Source organism: Cricetulus griseus (genome assembly GCF_003668045.3).
Source record: "Cricetulus griseus strain 17A/GY chromosome 1 unlocalized genomic scaffold, alternate assembly CriGri-PICRH-1.0 chr1_1, whole genome shotgun sequence".
In the NCBI taxonomy this organism is placed as follows: Eukaryota; Metazoa; Chordata; class Mammalia; order Rodentia; family Cricetidae; genus Cricetulus; species Cricetulus griseus.
This window is the reverse complement of record NW_023276807.1, coordinates 13,750,507-13,774,600: the sequence shown is the minus strand read 5'-3', so window position 1 is coordinate 13,774,600 and position 24,094 is coordinate 13,750,507. Positions and strand designations below refer to the sequence as shown.

Genomic DNA, 24,094 nt, shown 5'->3' with positions numbered 1-24,094 from the left:
TTGACCTTTAAGAATTAGTTTGGAGACTCTAGGATGCTTTCACTTCCATATAAGATGACGCGCACTCGTGTCTGTGTGTGTGTGTGTGTGTGTGTGTGTGTGTGTGTGTGTGTGTGTGTGTGTGTGTGTGAATGCAATATGCAATATTCAGATGTTTAAATGTTTCTGTTAGTTGTGCTTCTATGGGCATATCTCTGCTTTGATAGACAGTCAGTGAATGCTAGCATGAGAAAGTTGGATTTTATTAACAGTGTGGTTATGGAAACATGCCAATACCAGATGGTTATAATAATAAAAGACAAATAGCTATTATGACTGACTAAGGAGTTTCTGTTTTGATAGGCAATGGCTTAACTGTCTATGGTCCCAATAGTGTTCTTACAGGTTAGCTCCCATGGTACCCATCAGCTTTATCCATTAGTTCTTCTAGGCACACAGCTAATAATTAGTAGAGCTGGCATTTAAATTCGGAAGTCCTACCCCAGGCCCAGGCACTACCACCCCTGTGTTCTGTTTCAGCATATGTGGACTTAGCAAAGGCTTTTGTTTCAGCTTTACTTTCAGAAGTTTCCTTCTTGTCTTTTTAAATCATCCTGCCTTCATTGAGCCTCTGATAATATTGTGTAAACTGCCACAGACAATTTTCAGTCATCAGGTAAATGTATGCATCATGGGGACCTTCTAAACTTCAGTAGCTTTGTCATTGAGATGACTAGCATAAAACAACTTTGTTACATTACTTAGGAATTAACTTTCGATTAATTTATAAACAGTAGGAGGTAAGACACCGCCTCACTACTATAAGAATAAACAATGAATAACCATTCTGTGACGGTTTGTTTAATGCCATCTATAGTTAGTGGGTAGAAATACTAGGGCAATCTAAGGTTACTTAATTGTTCTTGTTTGTTTTTGCAGGTGGAGTAATACTAAATGGTGAAGGAACAGACACAAATACTCAGGATTTCTTGGCAAATAAAGGTGAATAGTAACCTTATCTGGTTCACAATGAATGGAATGAATGTTTTTTTGTTTTATTTTTTTAGAAAATCCTTTTAGAGGGCAGTAGTTATATTGAAATCTTAAACTTGAATTAGAATGGCCACAGCCTCCATGGATATATTGATATGATAATGTGCAACCACAGTCCATCTGAGACTACTAAAACTTTAATGTTTCACTTTGGTACTTGGTTTTATTTCCTTCTTGTTAATTTAAGATACATTTCTACTTGGGATAGCATTTGATGTTATTTATTGTTTGGTACCCAAGAAACATATTAATGCTTAAGCTTATAATTCCATTACACTACCTTTTGCATTTTACTATTATGCAAAGTTACTAAGTTATTTGTCATTAGCAGTATGACCTGATCTTTTGATCCTAAAAATGTCTGTGGTTTATTTTAGCTCAATAGTGACAAAGTAGAAAGAAATACTGTGTAGTATTAATCTAGTTCTATAACTTTTCCCCAAAATACTCAACATGCATTGGTATACTTTTCTCCCGACTCATAGGTTTAACATCCATTAAAAAGGACATGACTGACATAAGCCACAGTTACGAAGACCTTGGCCTCTTACTCAAGGATAAAATAGCTGAATTGAATTTTAAACTCTCCAAGTTGCAAAAGGCTCAGGAAGAATCAAGTGCAATGATGCAGTGGTTACAGAAAATGAACAAAACTGCAAGCAAATGGGATCAGACACCAACACCTACAGACACTGAGTCTGTGAAGACACAAGTTGAGCAGAATAAGGTAGACTGGGTGTAGGGTAAAAAGGACCGATGAAGGAAATCTCTGGCCCTGAGACCAGAGCCAAAGAAACACACATTGTCTCTAAACAGTTCAGGAATTGAAAACCAACCAATCCCAGAGCCCAAAAACCAACTAATCCCTGAGCTTGGGAACTAGTCCCAAACTCGGGAATTGAAATCCTACCAATTTCCACCCTGAAAATCTTTACCTTGGAAAGATCTGCCCCTAAGAAATCTTTAAAAAATCCTAAGAAAGCCAAGGATTACCTACAGCTCTGAAGGGAAAGGTACGCCAATGGAAGTGTTACAGCCCTGCATGGCTTCCTCAGAGCAGGTATTCCTTGGTTACTAACTACAGGGTTACCTTTCCCTTGGGAGCTGTAATACTTACAATGGGTACACAGAAGGAAGACATCAGAGAGAATGGACTGAAATTCAGAAGCAGCCCTGGTGGTCATGAACTCTGTTCTGTTTTCTACCTCAACCCTTCAACAAATAACTTGAGAGTTTTAAAATCTGTCTTTCTGTAGATTAGGGTTATTAATAGTCATTTTTCCTACCCTCTGACATTATAAACAAAAGAAAACAAAACTGAACTATTGGGTATAAGTAACTTTGCCATCATTAAATCACTTAAATCTGGGATATTAACTAGTTAACTTTTGGAAAAGATTTAGTTAAGGGCTAACTATGTTAAGGTCCTGTTTTGTCTGTATAAAATGGGGTAGCTAATACTGTCCTCTTCTTTAAAGGACAGTATTTCTGTGGCTGTCAAAATTGGGAAAGTCATTTTCCATGGTGGCACCATGATGGCAAGAATGTGTGCAAATCATCAACCTGTATTTGACTTCTACCACGTGTTTATTCCTAAGTAGAGCCTCAAATTCTGGAGCCCTTTACCAAGGCTGATTTGCCTATCAGTTAGTCTCACTGAGAGCATCTTACATTTCCCCGTAGTAGTTTGAAAGCAGAAAATTCTCTTTGGTATCAGTCAGTCATTACCTCCATAGATAGTGTTCCCCTGTTGGATTTCAGTATCTCAAAGTTGAAAGTGGGCGAAGAAAAAGCAAAGAAAAAAAAAAATGAGAATTATCAGCTGCGTCATCCAACTCCTCACCCACTCCAGCTTTAACTTAGGGGGTTTTCCTCTCGGGCTCATACCAGAGTGGGAGAGGGGGGAATATTGTAGCATAATTATGCCTTCTGTCTTTTGATGTCATACTTTCATGTTGTTAATCGCTTTTTTTTTCCTTGTTAGTCATTTGAGGCAGAACTGAAGCAAAATGTAAACAAAGTGCAAGAGCTGAAGGACAAACTGACAGAGCTGCTGAAGGAGAACCCAGAGGCTCCCGAGGCCTCCACCTGGAAACACATGCTGACTGAGATGGGTAAGTCTGTCCTTGTGCCTCAGCTCGCAGACACCAGAATGGTTTTCAGAAAACATCCAGTAGTTTCATTTGCTTCTAGATGGTGTTTAAATGTTTCAGAATCTGTTTTTTGCATATTTAAAATTGTGACTTTCAAGCGCATTGTTCTGAGAATTGGCATTCAGCTGTCTTTATGAAAAAGGTGGATTGGGTGGTTGATAAGAAAATGCTATGCACTGAGTAACGTTTTCATTGGTGCTTGTCTTCTTTTTATTAGCTTTGTGCTCATAGCTGTTATCCCTTACTATGTTTTCTCTCATTCATTCACCTGGAAAAGGCAGGCTCCCTTCTCCTCTGTGAGACTGGGACTCCTCCAATCCTGTCTTCTCAGCTCTTCTCTCTCAAGCCAGTGTTGAAAGAACACTGGGTAGCCCTCCTTCCCCTCCCATCCTGTCCTTGTAACTGCTGGTAGGTATAGAATTTTTTTCAAAGGACTTTTCAGTTTGTGTGAGCTAAGAAAGGAAATTTTCTTACTTCAGTCTGTTTAGAGATTTCCATAAGTTAAGGTGTGTCTAGCTAGGAGCCACAGTGTGTGCTGTGTGAAGTGTATGCCATGGGTCATCCTTGGGATGACTTGACTTTCAGTCATTCCTTTAGGTTTATTTCAAACCTTCTCTTTAGTGTTAGGCATCATGGACTTAGCAACAAAGTGTTCTTAATGTTCAGAGGTAGACAGGATCCAACTCTCAAGACTCCCTCTGCTTCATGGTTCCCCGAAGTCAGTGGTTCTCTTTGGGATATCAGATTCCCATGGCTCCCTAAGTCACTGGCTCTCCTTGGGATATCAGATTCACAGCAGAGTGGTGTCAGATATTAGAATGGACATGGGAGTGAGGAGTTTGTGCTTCCTCAAATGCCTCCTGATGCTTTGATACTTCTCCACCCTGTCTGCTTTGATAACAGTCTCTCTAGTCAGATTATATTGGATTATAACTTGCCATACAGAGGAATAGCATTAAATAAAAGTCACTTACTGTGTATATTGTGCCACGTGCCCCCCCTCCAAAAAAAAAATCTCTTGGGGCTAGTGGAAATAGCTCAGTCAATAAAGTGCTTGCTGACACATGAGAATAAGGACAATTCGGTCCCCAGAACTAGACACAATAGTACAAGCTTGTAATCCCAGTGCTGAGGAGTCCCTGGAACTACCTGGGCAGCCTAGTCTACGTGGCAAGTACCAGGCCAATGAGAGACCCTGACTGATAGAGAAAAACACAAAGCAAACAGATGCACAGCTCTAGGAAATGGCAGCGAGGGTTGTCCTTCAGCTTCCACACACGTGTGCACATGTGTGCCCACACAAAACACATCAAAAAAAAAACAAAACAAAAAACCCTGAGATAAACCGATCACACCAAATAGTTATTATCTCTGGAGTGATAGACGGGTTTAAGTGCTTGCCTCAGGGCTCTGATAACTAATGTTTCACCTCAGGTGTGCTCTGTGGAAACCAGGAGAGCATGAGGGCTTCCTGGCTGAGGGTAAGGTCCTGTGGGACTGGGAATGATGGACAGGAATAGCAGATGTTGCAGGGAGGTGCCCAGGTCCGGCTCATGTGAACATGAGCTGCTTTGGGGGGAGCATTAAGGTTACGAGGGTTGGATTAGAGGATTCATCTCAATATAAACACACAAGATGAGTGTTCCAGGGTCAGGTTGTGGCAGGTCCCAAGTTTCAGGCAAATGATGAGAAGTTATTGATTGAAGGATTTGAGTAGGGACGTGATATGTTTAAAAATGGTAGTTTTTGAGGGAAATTACTTGATAATTAAATGGCTTGTGGGTGAGAAATAGCAGGGATATGAGTTACAAGAGTGCTAAGCTGTGTCTTTGGTTTCAGAGTGTGCTCTTGGCATCCACATCCACTTCTGCAGCACCTGGGAACTAGTGAGAAATGTGAACTTGTGAAAGCAGTCCAGACCTACTGCATCGGGTTCCTGTGTGTTCACAGTCCCTCCGGGTGCTTCTGTAGCAGCTGGGTTTGGGAAGCACTGTGGTCTAGAAGTATGGTGTAGATCACAGTAGAGGACAGCCTTGAGCATATCCACAAAGGTCTTGGGGCTGTGATGGCATAGGAGAGGTCAGAGGGCATCAGAAGTCACTGTGGGGCATTAGTGGTGAAGAGCACATGCTGCTGTTGCAGAGGACCTGAGCTCAGTTCTTAGCACCCACACTGGGCAGCTCCAACCACCTCCAACTCCAGCTCCCGGGGATCCAGCACTTCTGGCTTCAGAGGGCACCTGCACTGGCATCCACGTTCCACCCACACCACCACCACCACACAGATAGACAGGCACATACTTAAAAATGTTTTAAAAAATCATTCTGAACTACTGCATCTCAGTGAAAAGGAAGAGAGGATGGTAGCCTTTGAAATAAATACAAAACAGGAACAAGAATCAGTTTTTAGAAGAAAATGATTAATGGTCCCTATGACAGCTGTAAATGCAGTACAATACAGATCGTGCTGAGGTTTCTTTCTGTGTGATTTTTCTTTGACGCTTCATTGTCCTGTTGTCCAGTGTGGACTTCTTAGGAGTCAGTGTCATGCCACAGTCATGAGGTTAGACTGCCCTATCACGGGACTGCTGGGATTTCCTACTGTACCTTTGCAGCAGTTAGCTGATACCGAGTGAATTTAATAGAATGCTTGAGGGTAAATGTTCAAGTCTGGGAGTCATTTGCCTAGAAATACTTCAGGAACTTTTTGTTTTTAAGATTCAGGGTTGTGGTGTGGCTCAGTAATAGAGAACTTGCCTTGTATTCACCGAGCCCTAGATTCAGTACACAGTAAACACACACACACACACACACACACACACACACACACACACACACACACACACACACTTTATTGACTGTATAGGACTTTTAGAAAGAATGAGAGATCACAGGAGTTTGATTGTTTTTGAGGAATTTTAATATTTTTACCTTCTAAAATAGGTTCAAGTTTATTTTATTTATACTCAAGTTAATGCACAATCACTAGAGCCATAATGTTAGAGCAAAGAATGAAACAGCAGACGTGGTTGGTTTTTGGAGAAGGAAGCTGAGACCTGTTGTCATTTAGAATGAGCATTATTAGAAAGAGAGTCTCAGAACCATGGAGACCATGATCAGGCCTTGAGGTTAGAGGGAGAGTATTAGAGGGACCTACCTGTACATCATAACTGATGGGAATAGCCCACATAACATGGCAGAGCCTTGAGGTGAGAGAGAACATTATAGGCATTCTGGGAGCTGCTGTGTACAGCGTGAAGGGGAAGCAAGGCTTCAGAGAAAAAGCCCCTGTAGAGAGGAGGTATTTAACTTTTATAGTTTTGGACTCCATGGTTGCTCTCCCACATCTCCTCCAGCCCAACCCTATTGAGATCTGTGTGCTCTCAGCAGGGGCTGTCAGTCCTGAGTCTCAAGATACAAACTATACAGGTGGTTATGACTGATTTCTCCAGACTTGGTCTCAGAGTGGCCAGCACTTTAGAAATGGCAAGTTCCTGATATCATAGGTTATATCTGTGTCATTTTACAATTTCCTTCTTTTAAGTTAGAACTAATGTGAATGAGAGTTACAAGGTGTCAACAAGGACTGGAGCTGTAGTTTACTGGTAGTATACTGGCCTAATATTAAGGCCCTGGGTCTAAATCCTAACACCAGAACGGGGGAGGTGGGGCATCTATTATATACCAATTGAATCACATGATTACAGTTTTCCAGTGGTGATAGTAAATGTGCAAAAACCAAATGCCAGTTTCATCCTTTTTCTTCCAGATACTAAGTGGAAAGAGCTTAACCAGCTAACAGTTGATAGGCAACAAAAGCTAGAAGAATCCTCCAATAACCTAACCCAGTTCCAGACCACGGAAGCCCAGTTAAAACAGTGGCTTGTGGAGAAAGAATTGATGGTCAGTGTTCTTGGGCCCTTATCTATTGACCCAAATATGTTGAACACACAGCGGCAGCAGGTGCAGGTGAGTGTTATCTGAGAACCAGCTGTGATGCAGCCCTTGACTTGGCAAGGCAAATGTATTCAGTGTAAATACATTAGGGTGGCCAGTGTATACCTTCCTGCTGTGGGACATGTTGTCTAAAGCAAGAGTCTTAGAGAACTACAGCTAGGAAAGAGCCACAGGATTCTCCATGAGTCAGCATGTGGGGCAAATCCTCTGCCCATTGTTTGGTCATAGTGTAGTTACAGGCCCACTAAACCTCAGGAGTCTCTGAAGGGTGGATGTGATTGCCTAAGTAATGGTGATGCTGATAGATACTTTGTATTGTTTATAAATTATCCTCTGAGGCCTCATTCATTTTGATGGAAATTTGTAAACTCATACACCAAGGCCCTGAGCAGAAGACACAGCAAAGTGGGGACAAGGACAAAGACTGAGGGGGCACAGGGAACCTCAGAACCTAAGTAAATTAGATGAGTCTCGGTCATTTACAGATAAGCCCACAAGGGAAAGAATTTGTGGCGTTTATGTCAGATGGAAGAGCACAAGGTCTTTCTGGTTCCAGGTGTGTGCCTGTAGGTATGAGCAGTAGCCTCAGAGCAGGGAGGAGGAGTTCCTTTAAGCCAAAAGTGTCACCAAGTCTTGAGGGTTAGAGTTATGTGTTCTGGTTCATATCTGTTCATACTACAAAGAGAATGAAGACAAAAACTAACAAGGAAATATCTGGAGAAATATTTGCTTGTCTTAATAGTCTGAAAAGAATAGATAAATAAACATAAAAATACCAAATAAAAGATTAGGTATACCCCGAAGAAGGCATTTTGTGGTCATTTCTAATGGCAGTCATGATGAGCCTCTGCGTTCCGAGCAATATGATTTTATCTCTAAAACTTTGATGATAAAGATTGTAATGTCAGTAAGTCCACTATTAAAAACAGCTTCTATAAGCCAAGGGCACTTGTGCATAATTAAGAGTTACCCCTGCATTTTCTTCAATGTAGAATGCCAAGAAGTATTAAGCTAGCAAAGGAAAAAGTATAATTCAGGCAAGATAAACGTGGCATTGGTGATGTGAATTCAGTCGCAGTGTCTTGTGTGTTTCTGGAAAGTGTGAATAAGCATTTGTTCATTTGCCCATGCTACAGTTTACATCATTCTTCTTACCCTTACTTTAAACAAATTGTTAACTGTGAAGCACCGTGGCTCTTTAAATTAGTTTCAGGTAATCGCACTGTCCTCAAACATTAGGACAAAATTCAAAACAAGCTAGAGAAGTTAGGACCATTTCTGTCTATTTGGATACTGTATTTTCTATAATTAACTATTCAATCCTCTTTTTATTTTGTATGGTTAACCTAGATTCTGCTTCAAGAATTCGACACTCGGAAACATCAATATGAACAGCTCACAGCAGCTGGCTGGGGCATCCTGAGCAGACCCGGGGAAGATCCTTCTTTACACAGGACTGTGAATGAGCAACTGGTAGCTGTGACCCAGAAGTGGGAAAACTTGACGGGACAACTGAGGGACAGATGTGACTGGATTGACCAGGCTATTGTCAAAAGCACACAGTATCAGGGCCTCCTGAGAAGTCTGTCAGGTACCCTGAGTGAGCTGGATGACAGGCTCAGCAGCAGTCTCACCACTGGCACACTACCTGACGCTGTGAACCAGCAGCTGGAATCGGCCCAGAAACTAAAACAGGAAATTGAGCAGCAAACCCCACAAATCAGGGCAGCCCAGGCACTCTGTGAGGACCTGTCAGCACTGGTCAAAGAAGGCTACTTGAAAGCAGAACTGAGTAGGCAACTGGAGGGCATCCTAAAGTCATTTAAGGATATTGAACAAAAAACAGGTTTGTCTCTCTTTGTATATACCTGTTTCCTGGTCAGAAACTGATACCCTGTATTGCTTTCCCCAAGCTCTTGGTGATAATTCGTGACTGGGAAAGGACCCTGCTCCCCTGGGCACAGGTGCATGGAAAGAGTTCTATGGAAATTCTACATGGATCAGAGGGAGATGTTCTGCACACAGTCCACACACTGAAAATGCTTTAATAACTCTGAGTATTCCAAGTTGGTCTTCTAAACACATAGACATTTTAGCTGTGTTACCTTGCCTTATTTTATCAGAAAAGCCAGTGGTGAATAGTTTTCTGAAAGGCTTTGTGTCCTTTTCTCATCTATTATTGCTTGGCATGATTCTGTCACAGAAAGCTTTTCTAGAGAAATGTGTGGGTTTCTCTGTTTTCCTCACTCACCTGTAGCAATAATTCTGTGACAAACTTGCTGATACTTCCTACATGCAATGTAGTGAATGAAGAGTGTTGCAAAATAAGGGCATGCTTCACTGCTCTGTTCAATTCCGGAAGTCCACTAGCTTCTAGGCCTTGCCTCTAGTTGTATCTGATTTGTTTTTTAAATTGTTTAGATTTTTGTATTGATTATAGCAACCATTTTCAGACTTCTTTCACACAGAGACAGCCTAGTATAGTATATAGGATCTGCATGTGTTGTTGTCCTGGCTTGATCTCAGAACTGGAAGTACCTGGCAAATTTAAACCCTGAGAATATAGAAAAGTCAGAGAAATTCGGGAAAAGTTGTATTTGATATGGGTTATCGACAGCACACACAGGACTTGCACAGCTTCTAACCAGACAAAATCCCAGCACTTAGAAGGGGAAGTAGACACACAGTGCTCCCCTAATCAAGAATCCATTTGCAATTGATACATTTTCTACCATGGAGTGTTTACTAGGTAAATGAAACACATTTAAGGGCAGGACCCATGTCTGGGTGTAGTTGGTCTATAAAAACCAGATTCCATGGATTTGTGTGTGTGTGTGTGTGTGTGTGTGTGTGTGTGTGTGTGTGTGTGTGTGTGTGTGTTGTGTGTTGTGTGTTGATACTTTTTTGTCTTACTGAATTTCTTTTTTCCTGGTTTCTTTATTTTGGTGATGATGATGATTATTATTACTATTATTATTTTAGAGAGCATAAGAAGAAGCTGTGTGGGTAGAGAGGTGGGGAGGATCTGGGAGAAGTTAGGGAAGGGGAACATATAATCCAAATATATTTATGGGGAAAAGAATGTATTAAATAAAATTTAAAAATGAAGTGAGTGATTAAGGCAATCCAGAACTGTGCCATTGTCGATTTGTCATGCTGGCATGGAGAAGACATTCTAAGAGCAGGCCTAGTATGTCATGTCTACACATTGTACCTTCATTTTTATCTATTTCCATGGCTTTTGATTTCCACTCATAGCTGCCTTCTTGCCCCAACTGCCTCCTATTATATTTGTCTCTCCTTTTTCCCCCCTCTATCAGTAGCTCAGGTTCACTTTGAGTCAGTGCTAGAAGTCTGCTTGAGGATAATCGCATACCACCACTTGGAGATTTTTGGTGGCTTTTTAGAGATAATGTCAAGATCTTCATGTAAAATAATACATTTGTGGCTTCCCTTTCAGAGAATCATGTTCAGCACCTTCAGTCAGCCTGTGCAAGCTCTCACCAGTTTCAGCAAATGTCTAAGCATTTTCAGGCTTGGCTTGACACAAAGAAGGAAGAACAAAGAAACGCTCCCCCAATATCAGCCAGATTTGATGTCTTGGAGTCTTTACTTAAAGCTCAGAAAGACTTCAGCAAAACTTTCACCGAGCAGTCTAACATTTACGAAAAAACCATTGCAGAAGGTGAAAACCTGTTATTAAAAACTCAGGGGGCGGAGAAGGCAGCCTTACAGTTACAGCTTAACACGATGAAAACCAACTGGGACCGGTTTAGAAAGCAGGTGAGTGAAAGGGAAGACAAATTGAAAGACTCGCTGGAGAAAGCCCTCAAGTACAGAGAGCAAGTAGAAACTCTGCAGCCATGGATAGACAAATGCCAGCAGAATCTGGACAATGTCAAGTTCTGCTTGGATCTCACTGAGACGGAGAATTCCCTTGCTGAGTTAAAGTCCTTACAGAAGGAAATGGACCACCACTTTGGTATGGTGGAATTACTGAACAACACAGCCAATAGCCTACTAAGTGTCTGTGAGGTGGATAAAGAAGTAGTTACAGATGAAAATAAGGCATTGATCCAGAAGGTAGACAGGGTCAGCGAACAGCTTCAAAGTAAGAAAGTCTCCCTGGAGAACATGGCCCAGAAGTTTAAAGAGTTCCAGGAAGTCTCCAAAGAAGCCAAAAGGCAGCTCCTGGGTGCAAAAGAACAGCTGGATGTCTTTCACTCCCTAGGACCCCAGGCATACAGTAACAAGCACCTGACCATGCTACAGGCTCAACAGAAGTCACTCCAGACCCTGAAGCATCAGGTGGACTTGGCAAAAAGGCTCACCCAGGACCTCGTGATAGAAGCAGCAGACTCAAAGGGAAGCTCTGATGTTTTGTTGCAAGCAGAAACATTAGCTGAAGAGCATAAAACACTAAGCCAACAAGTTGATGAAAAGTGTTCTTTCCTAGAAACCAAGCTGCAGGGTATTGGACACTTCCAGAATACCATCCGGGAGATGTTTTCTCAGTTTACAGAGTTTGATGATGAGCTGGATAGCATGGCTCCCGTGGGAAGAGATGTAGAAACACTGCAAAAGCAAAAGGCATCTATACAGAACTTTCTGAAGAAACTGGAAGCCCTCATAGCAAGCAATGACAATGCAAATAAAACCTGCAAGATGATGCTAGCCACAGAAGAAACCTCTCCTGACCTTGTTGGAATCAAAAGAGACTTAGAAGCCTTGAGCAAACAGTGCAACAAGTTGCTAGACCGAGCAAAAGCCAGAGAAGAGCAGGTGGAAGGTGCCACTGAGAGGCTTGAAGAGTTCTACCGCAAACTGGGAGAGTTCTCGACTCTCCTCCAGAAGGCTGAAGAACACGAAGAGTCACAAGGTCCAGTGGGGACAGAAACAGAGACAATAAACCAGCAGCTTGATGTATTTAAGGTAGGGGATCCTATATTTTTTCCTGAATGTTTTTATTATTAAAAGAAGTTTCTAACTAGTACGGAAAGGCAATTTTCTGGGTTGTTGTTGTTGTTGTTGTTGTTGTTGTTGTTGTTGTTGTTGGGAGGTTTTTGTTAACCTCCTAGAGTGACTGACATAAAGCACGGAAGCCTGAATACTCATTATATATGGTTGTAAGATTCAGATATTGCAGGGTAATCCAAAGGCCTAGATGATATCACTAAGTCAAAGAGAACTTGAGCAAGTTCCAGGCAAGCCTCGACCTAACTTCAGTGGAGTCATTCTCTTGCCATTTATTGCTGACATCTGTAGTGATCAGAGCTATGTTTTGAACTAAGCTTCAGATGTTTGTCTCCCAGCATTTTCTTTAGTGATAAATTATAACTTATAATTATAGTCTTTTCCTGTTCCTTCTCTTTTTAAATGAGTATTCTCATCCCTCTTAATTGAATTTCTTCTCTGTACTTTTTTTTCTTGTAGAAGTTTATATTTTTTAAAGGCAGTGTGATATTTCATGTTGCAAGCCTAGTTTTATACAGATCTTCAGCTCTTGGCTGATGCGATAAGAAGTAAATTTTTTTGATTGGACAAAGTCGATTCTGCCACTTGATAGCCTCATTGATAATTAATAGAACACTACATTAAAACACTGTTTCAGTGTCTTTGGGCTTGGGCCCATTTATGACAATGAAAGCAGAAGCTTATCATTGCAGGGTTCAAAGATAGGTTCACTCGTGGGAAGAGGGATGGCAAGCATCCTCAACAGACTATCAAGCATTTGCTGTATGTGTGCCACAAACCTTTTGAAGTTCTGTTTATGAGGTAGGTGTGTTTCACTTTCTGTCAAAGACTAGTAGAGGGATTTTGCACCATTAACCCATACAAGATAAGGGAAGACCAAACAGAACCAAGATAATGTAAAACTATAGGCTGGGCTCTCAGTGTAGAGCATGTGACAGACCTCATGTTCAATATTCAGGTTCAGCTCTCCCCTGGAAAGGATAGAATTTAAATGGGCTTCCAAACTTGTTAGTTGTTGTTACATTTGATCTACCGTTTCCTTTGCTGGTCTTTAAGTAATGGGGCTTACGTGAGTGAACTCTGAAAGCTAACTTGGAATATCTATAACCACTGCTTGCTGTTTATTGTTGGCCGAAGTTTTTATCTTGCCAGCAGCTCCCAAATAAACACATTGAGGCTTATATTAATTACAAATACTCAGCCAATAGCTCAGGCTTGTTACTAGCTCTTACATTTAAATTAACCCATATTTTTTTATCTACACTTTGATACATGGTTTGGTGCCTTTTCTCAGTACGGCATGTCCATCTTGCTTCTCTCTGAGTCTGCTGGCGTCTCTAACTCCGCCCTTTTTTCCTCCCAGCATTTTCTTAGTCTGACTCTCCCGCCTAACCTTATTCTGTTCACCTGTGGCCAGTCAGCTTCTTTATGAAACCAACCATAGTGACATGTATTCACACAGTGTAAAGGGATATTCTACAGTTTATTACATACTTTTGGGAGCACAGTCCATTCTGGGTTTAGAAAATCTGTGATTCTAGGGACTGAAGAGACACAAACATACATGTCATTTGTTTGTGTGTAACCCCCAGAAGTAATAATGACAGCAAGTAGCAGGCATGTACCTTGGGTTCAGTCTGTGGCCAATGCTTTACAGTATCAGCCATGCTTATCCCTAATTATTGTGCAGCCCAGTGGATGTTGGTGACCTGCACAGGATCACACTGGTGATGATGTCACACAGCCCCGGTATTTTGATGAAAATCACACAATGCCTTATGTCAGGTGTATTCTTCGTGTTTCAGACCTGATGTTTCCTTTGGGAGGTTTTCATATCAGCTTTGCTGTAGCCTAAGTTACAGACTTAAGTAACAAGCCACTGTTGCCGTTCATTTTGGTGCAAAACATCAGGAGCACCCACTTAAGACCAGTGTTTTGTAAAAGTGGCTGCCAGGAGCACCTCGAGCTCAGTGTGTGTGAAGCTGCAGAAGCTGGTGTGGTGTACATGCTGTGAGGGTTGAGATAATGAGCATCCCAGTGAGTGTGCTGCTGGTGAGGTGGAACCAGACAGCTCGTCACCTTAGTGCTAGTCTCCTTCTCCGTTAAAGCGACAAAGGATCTTGTTTGCGATGCAGATCTTAATTTAGTTTCCGTTGGGTCTCAAGTCTTTTGTGACATTATTTTTCAATATATTTTTTGAAACTTTTAAAACAAATTAAATGAAATAGTTTGCATTGCGTGAAAAGCCAGTCATTATAATTTCTAAGAATGAAACAAAAAAGCACTGAAGGGCTGTGCCTGTTTTCATTATGAGCTTTCAAATATAATCCAGTTTGACATTAATCCACCAAGTGGCTTTCCTTTACTCTAATGTCATGGATAAAATCCTGTGATGGTTTTTCCCAGTACACAGCGAACTGCTTGAGAGCAGGACTGAAACTTAGTGGTCATTAATTACCACATGACTTGCCAGTGGGGAGATTGACATTCACCCATGTAATAATGTAGACCTAAGTACAGATCTCCCGGCCCCCTTCCCCCAAATAGAACTGAAGAAATTGTTGTTAATTTTGACTTTGTTTCCTTAAAAAGACTAAATTTATTTATATTTTAAAAAATATCAATTCAACTACAATGACTAAAAACAATGTCAAACATTCTGATTAACTATCAGTCAAAAGAAGATACCAAACAATTTGACAAAAGGCTGATGCCTCTTTAGTTAATGCTAATTTTTAAACTATATATTTGATCCTTGGGCCTTACTTGTCTTCCTAGTCATTGGACTAAAGTCTGAAGAGTGAGGTCCTTTTACCACTGTTGGGAATTCAATGTATCCTTTTCCCTCTGTGCAATTCAGTCCTGTTGCACAGTGTCTTAACTCTGTGGACTGAACACCAGAGTCAGTGTCTCTGTGTCTCCCAGAAAGAGAAAAGGGGGCTGCCTGGGTGCCCCTCGGTCCTGATTGCAGAACCCTAACTCGGGATTATTTACAAGGTATTATTATTTGAGACAAGGTCTCACTGGATCAACCTGGCTGGCCTGGAATTCATTATGTAGACCAGTCTGTCCTCCAACTCACAGAGAGCTACCGACTCTGCCTCTGCCTCTGCCTCCGGAGTGCCCAGCATTCACATTTTTGTTATCAAACAGTTATGTAAGTGGCTACAGTATACAGTGATCCCTGTGATGTCATTAGCCGTCAGTCAGATCCTTTTATCACCATAAACACTGAACTGCTGATTTCACTGAAGATCAAAGAAACTAAACAATAGTAATGTATAGTGTCCCATCTTAGCTCAGTGTGGGCCCTTACCTCCTTCTATGCCATGGCAAAATGATTCAAAACAAACAAAAAACACTTAGACCCCGATTCCTGTTCATTCTGGCTACTCTTGTTGCCTCCCTTGTAATTCACTTTTTCCACACAAGTGTCTCTGGTACAAGTGGATATGAACTGGCGATTCTATTTTCAAAATGGAAATAACATTTCATAGAACAGAGAATTTTTAAGTCAAGTTGAAATCAGAGACACAGCGCAATTATTATGCAATAACTGATCCAGGTGTAGGCATTATCTAACCCAGGCGGTATTTGACTATTGAATAAATAAAATGCAAAATACCATGACACTAGAGACACCAGGAAGTTTGCACACAGAATTCTTAAAATACTGGTTAAATGATCCCTAAGCAACTACTGTGATGTCACCCTGTTTTTAAAGGTAAAATTAAAATAATTTATCCAGTGCAAGGGGAGTTAGGTAACTCTGGTTTAGGAGAGGTTTTGGGTATGGGACATGTCTTAGTGGACTGGTTTCTAGCCAGCAGACTGTGTGCCTTCCTTTGGTATTTGTAAAGGTGAAAATATTTTCACAATGGAAATTACCTTGAAGAATGGGCTTATAGGAAGGTCACATTCTTTAGCCACATCAAAGTAGCCTTTAGGAGTTTAGGATGAAAGACTACTACATCTGGTGGGCAAGACAGAAGCCCCTAGTCCCTGTTCAGAGATCACACCCCCACACCTAAGCTAATGAAGTGTTGTCAGTGCTCCCTCTTCTGATCCACCCTCAGTGGGCCTAACACATGGCTGCCCTCTTTACTCCATATGTAAGAAACATACACCACAAATCGAGGAGCACTGTCAAAGGGAGCTTGAGGACTGGCAAGGTGACTGCACTGGTAAAGGCCTGAGTTTCACATGGCAAAAGGGAAGAACCAACTCCTACAAGGTGACCTCTGACCTCTACATGCATGTTGTAATTCTCTCTCTCTCTCTCTCTCTCTCTCTCTCTCTCTCTCTCTCTCTGTCTCTCTCTCTCTCTCTGTCTGTCTGTAATCATCTTAATGGCAAGATAACATTGTTTCTTTTATCCCCGTTTTGATATGGAAAGTTTTTTCAGGTTTTGCTTGGCTCTTGCTCTCTGAAGGAAGGTGAATGGGGTCATTAATGTGTGTGCTGGTTTTGCGTGCTTAGTGGCCTTTAAAAACATGAGCTAATAGACATTTTCTTGTATTTATTTCAATTAATAAGCTTTATATGTAGACCTCCCTGAAGGTGGGACAGATGCATGCCGCTAGTGCTGCGGTTGTTGTGGGAAGGACCGTGAGTGTCTGTTAAAGAGGCCGAGTGCAGTTTGCATCCGATCAGACAGCAAGCATTTGTGCTTTGGAACATACTCCTCTTGTGCTTCCTATTAACCAGGAACTACTTTCCACTGCAATAACTGGCCACTGCGTGCTCAGAGGACTGTGTACAGGCACTGCTGCCATTTGTGTGGCGGGTTGTCGTCTAGAAACTGTAGAGCACTTGGTTTTCTTCAGCTAATGGCTTGTCTACTTTAGAAAGAAACAATAAAAATCACTGCTCTTCGCCAGGCGTTGGTGGCACATACCTTTAATCCCAGCACTGGGGAGGCAGAGGCAGGAAGATAGATCTCTGTGAGTTCGAGGCCAGCCTGGTCTCCAGAGCGAGAGCCAGGATAGGCTCCAAAGCTACACAGAGAAACCCTGTCTCGAAAAACAAAACAAACAAACAAACAAACAAAATTCACTGCTCTTCATACCTGTTCCATAGCTGCCGCACAAAACCCCTATTTCTCATTTAGTTTCCCATCCAGATTTCAGGAGCTGTTGGGCCAAGTGAGAATTTTTGTCAGTTTTCATAGATAATACAGTGTTTGTTTACATATTTTCCACTTAATGATGTAATGAACATAATGTCTCGAACCCCTCAGGTCTAAAATTTCCATGTTTTAAGTTTATAAAATTTAGCCTTTAATGACTTCCATAAAGTGATTTGTGGCACTTGGTAATAAGATTACTTGCAAGAGCTCTCCTTTAAAAGGGTTTCACTTGAGAAGTATGAAGTGACAGGGTGCTGTTTCACTTACAGTTCAGTTAGCATTGATGTTAGGCATGTCTGAGTTTACATGAGGGAGTTTTAGCTAGATCATCTCTAGACACAGTGTGGGTTTGTTACATCCTGAGAACATCACTGAGCTCTATGTCTGAGCCCAGCGTTGACTGTCTAGAAAAGCCCTTTAAGACAATTCACAATCAGATTTGTAACACCACATAACATATCCTGATTTTATCAGCAGTGGGGACTGTCACTTTTGAAGTAGCTACACAGCACACATATAAAGTGAAAGACAAACCAGCCTTTGACCTTTATGTTAAACCTAGATACAGCTTTCCATGTGATCTCAAGTACCACATACATGTGAATTATTGCTAGACATCCCAGTCTACCTCAAATAATACAGTCATTAGTTTGAACCAGAGCACAATAAGCTGAAGTCACTAAGATGATAAGAATTCACACTTACACATAATCAGCTAATGCACATTTTCCCAAGGTGCTTCCTGCTTCCAAACTGTGCTGTGCCCATTTATTGTCTTTATTTCCCATTACTCTATAAGATGGGGAACGACAGTGGTGATGTGACGTCATTTCCCCTGGTTCTTGCTTTGAACGCTTGAATTTAGTGATGAATTATCCATGAAGTTTTTACAATGCACTACCTATCTCAAACGTAAGTTTGTGTTTCTCTCAGCCTTTCCAAAGACTGGGATAATATTGTGCTAGTGACTCTGTCTGAGTTAGGGCCATTCTTGGTGAAAAGTTAATAAGGACCTTACAGTGTTTGGAGAAAGGTACTGCCCCAGGGTTTATGGAAATTATCACTACTTCTTTGGGTAGGTAGCATTCTATGCTTCTAAGGTGGTGGGAGTTTGAGAACAAGACCCTTGGTTTCTACTCACTCCCAGCCTTGGAGCCAGACCAGTGGTCCAGCATGGTAGCTGTGGATGCATTTCTCTGTTCTCTGTGCTTGGACATCACAGAAACATGTGCTGGATTTGAACCATGAAAATGGACATCAGTGTTGGGGTGTTGATGGGTATCTTCTATCTAATTTTTTTGTAGACTGTCTGCATAAATTCACTTTTCAACTTAATAATGACCACATATGAGCTGCGTCTGGTAATCCAGTGTGAGTTCTAGTTGTGAAGATATTTTAACTCAACTACTAGGTTTATAAAAATAATTTTGGGGTACCTAAGGTACAGAAGTTTCCCCCACAACATCTTTGTAAAATTACCAGAGAAATACCACAACTGCCTTCTTCATTTGGGGGTCAGCACCATTTTGTTCATGAATGATTATGAGATTTTAAAAAAAAAAGAAAACGCCTTCCTTTGTAGCTAGGTATTTTTCTGGCAGTGTGGCTTATTTCATACAAGAATGGATAGAATTTATTAAATAATTCTTGTCATTTCTGCCAGAAAGGCTAAGGTTTGGCTTGCTGAACAGTATTTTTATAAGAACATTTGTTGAACAGATAAAAATCTGTAGATGTGACTTTATTAAATAGCCAGTCAGTTTCTAGGCTCACTGTTTGTCTGGGCCCTTGCATTGATCTCAAGAGGTCTGTGTGGATATTAGTAACTACAAATATTGCTGTCAGCAGTGCTGGGGCGCGGTGTCCGCAGGGGTCCCTGACTGTGGAGAGAACAGTGAGTTTTGAACTTGGGCTCTACAGAAGGATGATAAAACACTCCACTTCAAAGTGGTACTGTTGGTCCCGGTTAAGTAACTGATTCGTCACCGCAGGAGCGTGGTTTCAGCTGAGGACAGGGACCTGGCCAGCCCCGCCCATTCCGCTCCCTAGCCTCCCCCTACCCCCACCCCACAGTCCAGCGAGCCAGCGGTGGGAATGACTGTCCCTGAGCCGCTGGTGTCAGGTTCTGCCTCTGCCCTTGCAGATCCCTCTGGGATTTGAAGCCGGGAGGGGTTTCGGGATATCTGAACCCGGCTGCCCTCTCCCAGCTGCAGAACCCGGCCTGCTCCGTGCTGATGTCACCAAGCTGTTGCATTACCGCCTCTAGGCCTGGAGATTCCTCCCCCTGAAACCGCTCTGGGCTGGGGAAGAAGGCGAGTGGGCAGGATGACTGCGAAGTTAAGTCACGGGAGGGCGTAGTGCGGAGCCGAGCGGAGCGGGCGGGCGGGCGCCTGGGACTCGCGCCCTGGACTGGATCAGATCGATGCCGCCGGCCGGGGCTGGGTGTGCTGTTGCGAGACCCCGCTGCCCTATCGCAGCCCGAGCCCCGGCGGGAGCGGCCGCAGCCTGCCCTGCCAGCCGTCAGCGGCTGGGGCTTCAGCTGGATGCGAACTGCCTATGCCTCCGAGGAAGCCCGGAGCTCGGGCTGCAGACTCCTCAGGTGGAAGAAGCCGTCTTCGGGAATATCAGATAAGAAATCTTGGGGGATTTTTTTTTTTTTAAAGACAACCTTGGACATGTTTTTTGAAAGTTCAATGGTTGTTGGATTTTACTGCCCTGACCTTTTTTTTCCTTTTGGGTAATTCTGGATAACCTCAAAGAAGCTTAATATGGGAAGAAAAACTGCCTTTTGGGTCGAGTTTATTTACACATGGTTCCCCCTCCCATTTAAAAGAAAAATTTAACTTTTTTACAACATCAAGCTTAACTTATTTTTCTCCGAGCATCTGTTCTGTGCCTTCCGATCTGAACAATACATGGCTCTTGTGTTTGTCTGTGTCTCAGAAGTTTATCTGTAAAGGACGTGGAGTTTTGCAAGCCATCTTTAAGTGGATTACAGTCAACCGGAGTTCTGCTGAAGTTAATGTTCAGCCTGTTAAAATGCTTGCTCGTTTGGAAATTTTAATCTGGAAACCTCACGCAAAATTAGACTAAAATGAGAAATGGACTCGGAATGGAATGTTCAAAGTGTTTAAGTCACAGTTAGCTGTGTGCTTGTTTTCATCGGCTTGGGAGTGAAAGGGAACTCTGATAGAGTTGCCTGAGGTGGCAGGAGCTAAACTCTCTCTGTCTTGGTGCACTTTACTTCTTAGGTGAAAGGATATAGCTTCATTTACACAAATGCACTGGTGATGACCGTAAACGCCTCAGACACTATGCCTTGTTATTTATGCCTCTATGCTGGGTGCATCATAGTTCTATTCACAAGTAGACCTTCTTGGAAGATGTTTTACTGCATTTCTCCCTTTTGGTGTCAAAAGCTACAGTATTTGTTTTGACTATCTACAAAATGGGGAAGCCACTCAGCAGACCAGACTGTTTACGCCAGAATCCTCCATGTGTAGGGAAGGGTGAAGAAGAAGAAGACCTGAACATTGAAGACTGTTACGTCCCTCAGCGGTCGATCTATGACACTGTTAGACTAAATGAACAGATAGACTCAGGTTCCAAAGGTAGCCTGTCTTCTAGGCATTTCACAGAGCGGACTTTACCCTACAGTCACAGGACGCTGGATGGTAGTTCACTGTGCTCCAATGGTGCCCTTTCCTCTTCAAGTATATTTGAGCTGAGAGGTCGGGAAGCTAACAAACTAGATGAAAAGATGATCTTTGATGCCCTCAAGCTAAATAGTGACATCATTCGAAATACAGGTCTGTCCAAACCCAAGTCCCAAGCAGAAAAGAAAGAGCACAGGAGGTCATGGCGGATGTTTGTTCCAGCCAATTTTATGGACTACGCAAACAAAAGTGAAAGTTCTTTTGTTGAATCTCCTGATGTGTCAGATGTTGTTACCAAGGCGGGCAAGTGCAGATGGGGCACTAATTCTCAAACTTCAGAAGAGGATGACTCCGGCTTATGTAGTCCCCCAGCAGAGAAAGAAGAGAAGCAGGGCATTTTAAGTGGAGACCAGCCACAGATTAGAAGCCTGTCTTCTGCTGAAGATATGCACATATCAGAGCAATATAGGCCACTTTTTCTTGCTAATTCCGTTAGCGAACAGAAAATCCCACTGCTTTCATGCAGAAGTGCCCACCCCGATGACAACTTCCAGGTGATTCTGCAGCATGTTTCTTCACTCAAGGGGAACAAATGCGTGAATGGTCAGAGGGCGCTCCACGGTGAAAACGGCTGTGTGCAGAGCCAGCTGAGAGAGGATACAAAGGGCAGTGCATTAGTTGTGCCAAGAGATGGAGAAAACAAGTGGATTTCCAACTCTGAAGAAAAGGAGACAGCTTTCAGACAAGGGGAGCCCCAAATCACAGCGCATAGTAGGGGGTGTGGGAAGGAACCTCCTGGGGGTTTAGAGCTCTCTCCCACAGACCTAGGAGAGCGGCATGTAGATATTGGTAGCCCGGGTTTGTTAGAAAATGTGATACTGTTGACACAATACGATTCAGCAGAATGCAACATGGCATTTAAGGGTGACATAGAGGCCCCCTTTTCTGCCCAGGAGACGGAGGTGACCCAGAAGGAATGCCCCCTCCAATTCATACCAGTAAAAAAGAAAACAGGGCCCAGAAAAAAGGGGGTCCAGGCAGGACCATTGGACACAGTCTGCAATGGCTTCCAGTTGGTCCAGGTAATTAATGGAATTGGAAAACCGCAGTGGCAGCTGCCTGTGGTTCTGTTTCAGAGTGGTCAGGAATAATTTTAATAATGGTCAACTGTAGCCATTCATTTGAGGGCTTTGATTAGCACCCTGCCAGATGCCAGCAATTGATAAATCCATTGGTGTAACAAATTAATTAGGAATTGTTGGTGAATGATCATTCCCAGATGTTCGGGGGCCTGTGGTGATGCAGACAGTGGCTGTTGCAGCTCATTCAGAATTCCCCCACTGTTAATTTAGGTTAATTCTAGGTTTTTGCACAAATTGTGGTTTAAAACAGTGCCATTTAAGGGCAGTTGTTTTGAATCTATTAAGCATCAACAGGCTTAGTCATAAAGGTACAAACACAGTATTACATTGTTGTGGTCTGCAAAGCACTCCACCCACCCAGCTTACAGGAGCCCTGTGTGGGAGAGGAGAGAAGCTACTGTGTTTTTGCAGGCACTGTAGACCCTAACTCTCTAGAACTGCAGATGAGCTAAGAAAGTAAAGGGCGCAGCCTTGTGATAAGTGAAGGTTGTCTGTCAAGCCTGTAATTTTTTTCTTCCCACTCAGATTTAAGTTGGCTATTTTGGTGCTTCACCCCAGCTCTTCTGGTAAACTTTGCCTCGGAGTTAACTTCATTTTATTTTAAGGCTCTCTGTGTTTGTGTGCTCTGAGGGGGTGGGGTGGGGAGGGCAGGTCTTTATAGGTGTTTGTTACCACTCAGAGATACGGAATCTAGAAAGTATCAGAAGTACTGCTTGATCTGTGCCCCTCTGTCCACACCTTTCTTTGAGCCTGCAGCAAATGCTTTGCTAATTTAAAGGTTTAGCAAAATGCCTTTTCCCTATAAAAGATTTCATAGCTGTTGTGTAAAGTTGGGTTTTTTTTCCCCTGACTTGGATCTTGGTGTAGTCATTTTGAAGAATTTTGGAAGATGATCACAGACTCATGCAGACCTGCTCTGATACAAACCCTTAGTATAACCAAGATCAGGGTTGCAGACAGTTTACTAGAACATTGTATTAGTAAGGTTTTTGTCCTGAAAACTGAGGGAGAAACTAAAAGTTTTCCTTTGAAACCTTATAAGACATACAAGAGTGCAGCAGTTTTCTTGACCCTGTGTGTGTGTTTTCTGTAAATTGTTGGACATCTCCTTACTTAGCTCCTGGAAGTGGTAACTTAGAAAGTTCCATAGAAAAGAAACAGAATCACAGTGCCAAAGTCCTTCATCACTGCCCTGTTGCAGCTCTCTGTTGACATGCTTAGGAAGTTACAGCTTTTTGAAACGCAGGAGAATGGCTCACTTTTCTCTGCAGTGATCGGGGAATCTTCTGCTGTCTTCATCATTACACACAGCTAATTTCTTATAGTTGGTAACTACTGTAGAAATCCTTAGCCAGCATGGAAATGTCTATATGCATTGCCTGCCAGTGGAAAAAGCAGCTTGAACTTTTTGTTACCAGGTCCATTCAGAGGAAACAATGGCTCGTTTGTTTGCTCTTCCCAATGTATTCATTCTTACAGTTAACATAGAGATACCCTGCATGCTCAGCACTGGGACAGCATCTGGGGTGTTATCTCCTCAGCCCCTAGGTCCTTCACAGTCACTTTTCACACTTCACCTATAGTTTTCTCCTGAAGTGCTCTTTTAATATAGTCTGCTTTTATTATGTTTCTATATGTTCTGTTTATCCAGCCATTAATTATTTTTATGGTATCCTTCAGTATAATGACTCAGAATCTCAAACGTTATCCTTCCTTAATATCTGTAAAATTTTCATCACTAAGTTAAAAATAATTGATTTTTTTTCTCATAACATTCTCCAAACCCAGCATTATAAGTATTTGCATTACCTGTGGGGGAAAAAATGGTGTATTACCTTCATTGTTACCTGGAAAGAGGTTGATAGCATCCACCCAAGATAGGTATATTATCTTTTCTGTGTTGATACCAATTCAGCAAATAACTATTGAGTACATGTTACTATCTAGGTACCATAACAGGCCCAGAATATAGTACTGTTGTTATACACAAAACGATAATTTCCATTTCTATGAATTTGTATTTTAATCTAGTGTAGTACATCCTTTATAAGTC

The 24,094-nt window shown here is 42.1% G+C and overlaps 1 protein-coding gene across 16 annotated transcripts in view; it reads left to right on the top strand.

The window, feature by feature from the left end:
- Positions 1-24,094, top strand: part of Dst (dystonin) — a 389,777-nt gene that overhangs the window by 297,092 nt on the left and 68,591 nt on the right. For all 16 annotated transcript variants that reach the window (XM_027386908.2, XM_027386906.2, XM_027386911.2 and 13 more), the window contains 6 exons: positions 919-981; positions 1,518-1,759; positions 3,017-3,146; positions 6,954-7,153; positions 8,492-8,987; positions 10,602-12,073. In XM_027386908.2, coding sequence (XP_027242709.1) covers positions 919-981; positions 1,518-1,759; positions 3,017-3,146; positions 6,954-7,153; positions 8,492-8,987; positions 10,602-12,073 — 2,603 coding nt within the window. The remainder of the gene's footprint in view (positions 1-918; positions 982-1,517; positions 1,760-3,016; positions 3,147-6,953; positions 7,154-8,491; positions 8,988-10,601; positions 12,074-24,094) is intronic.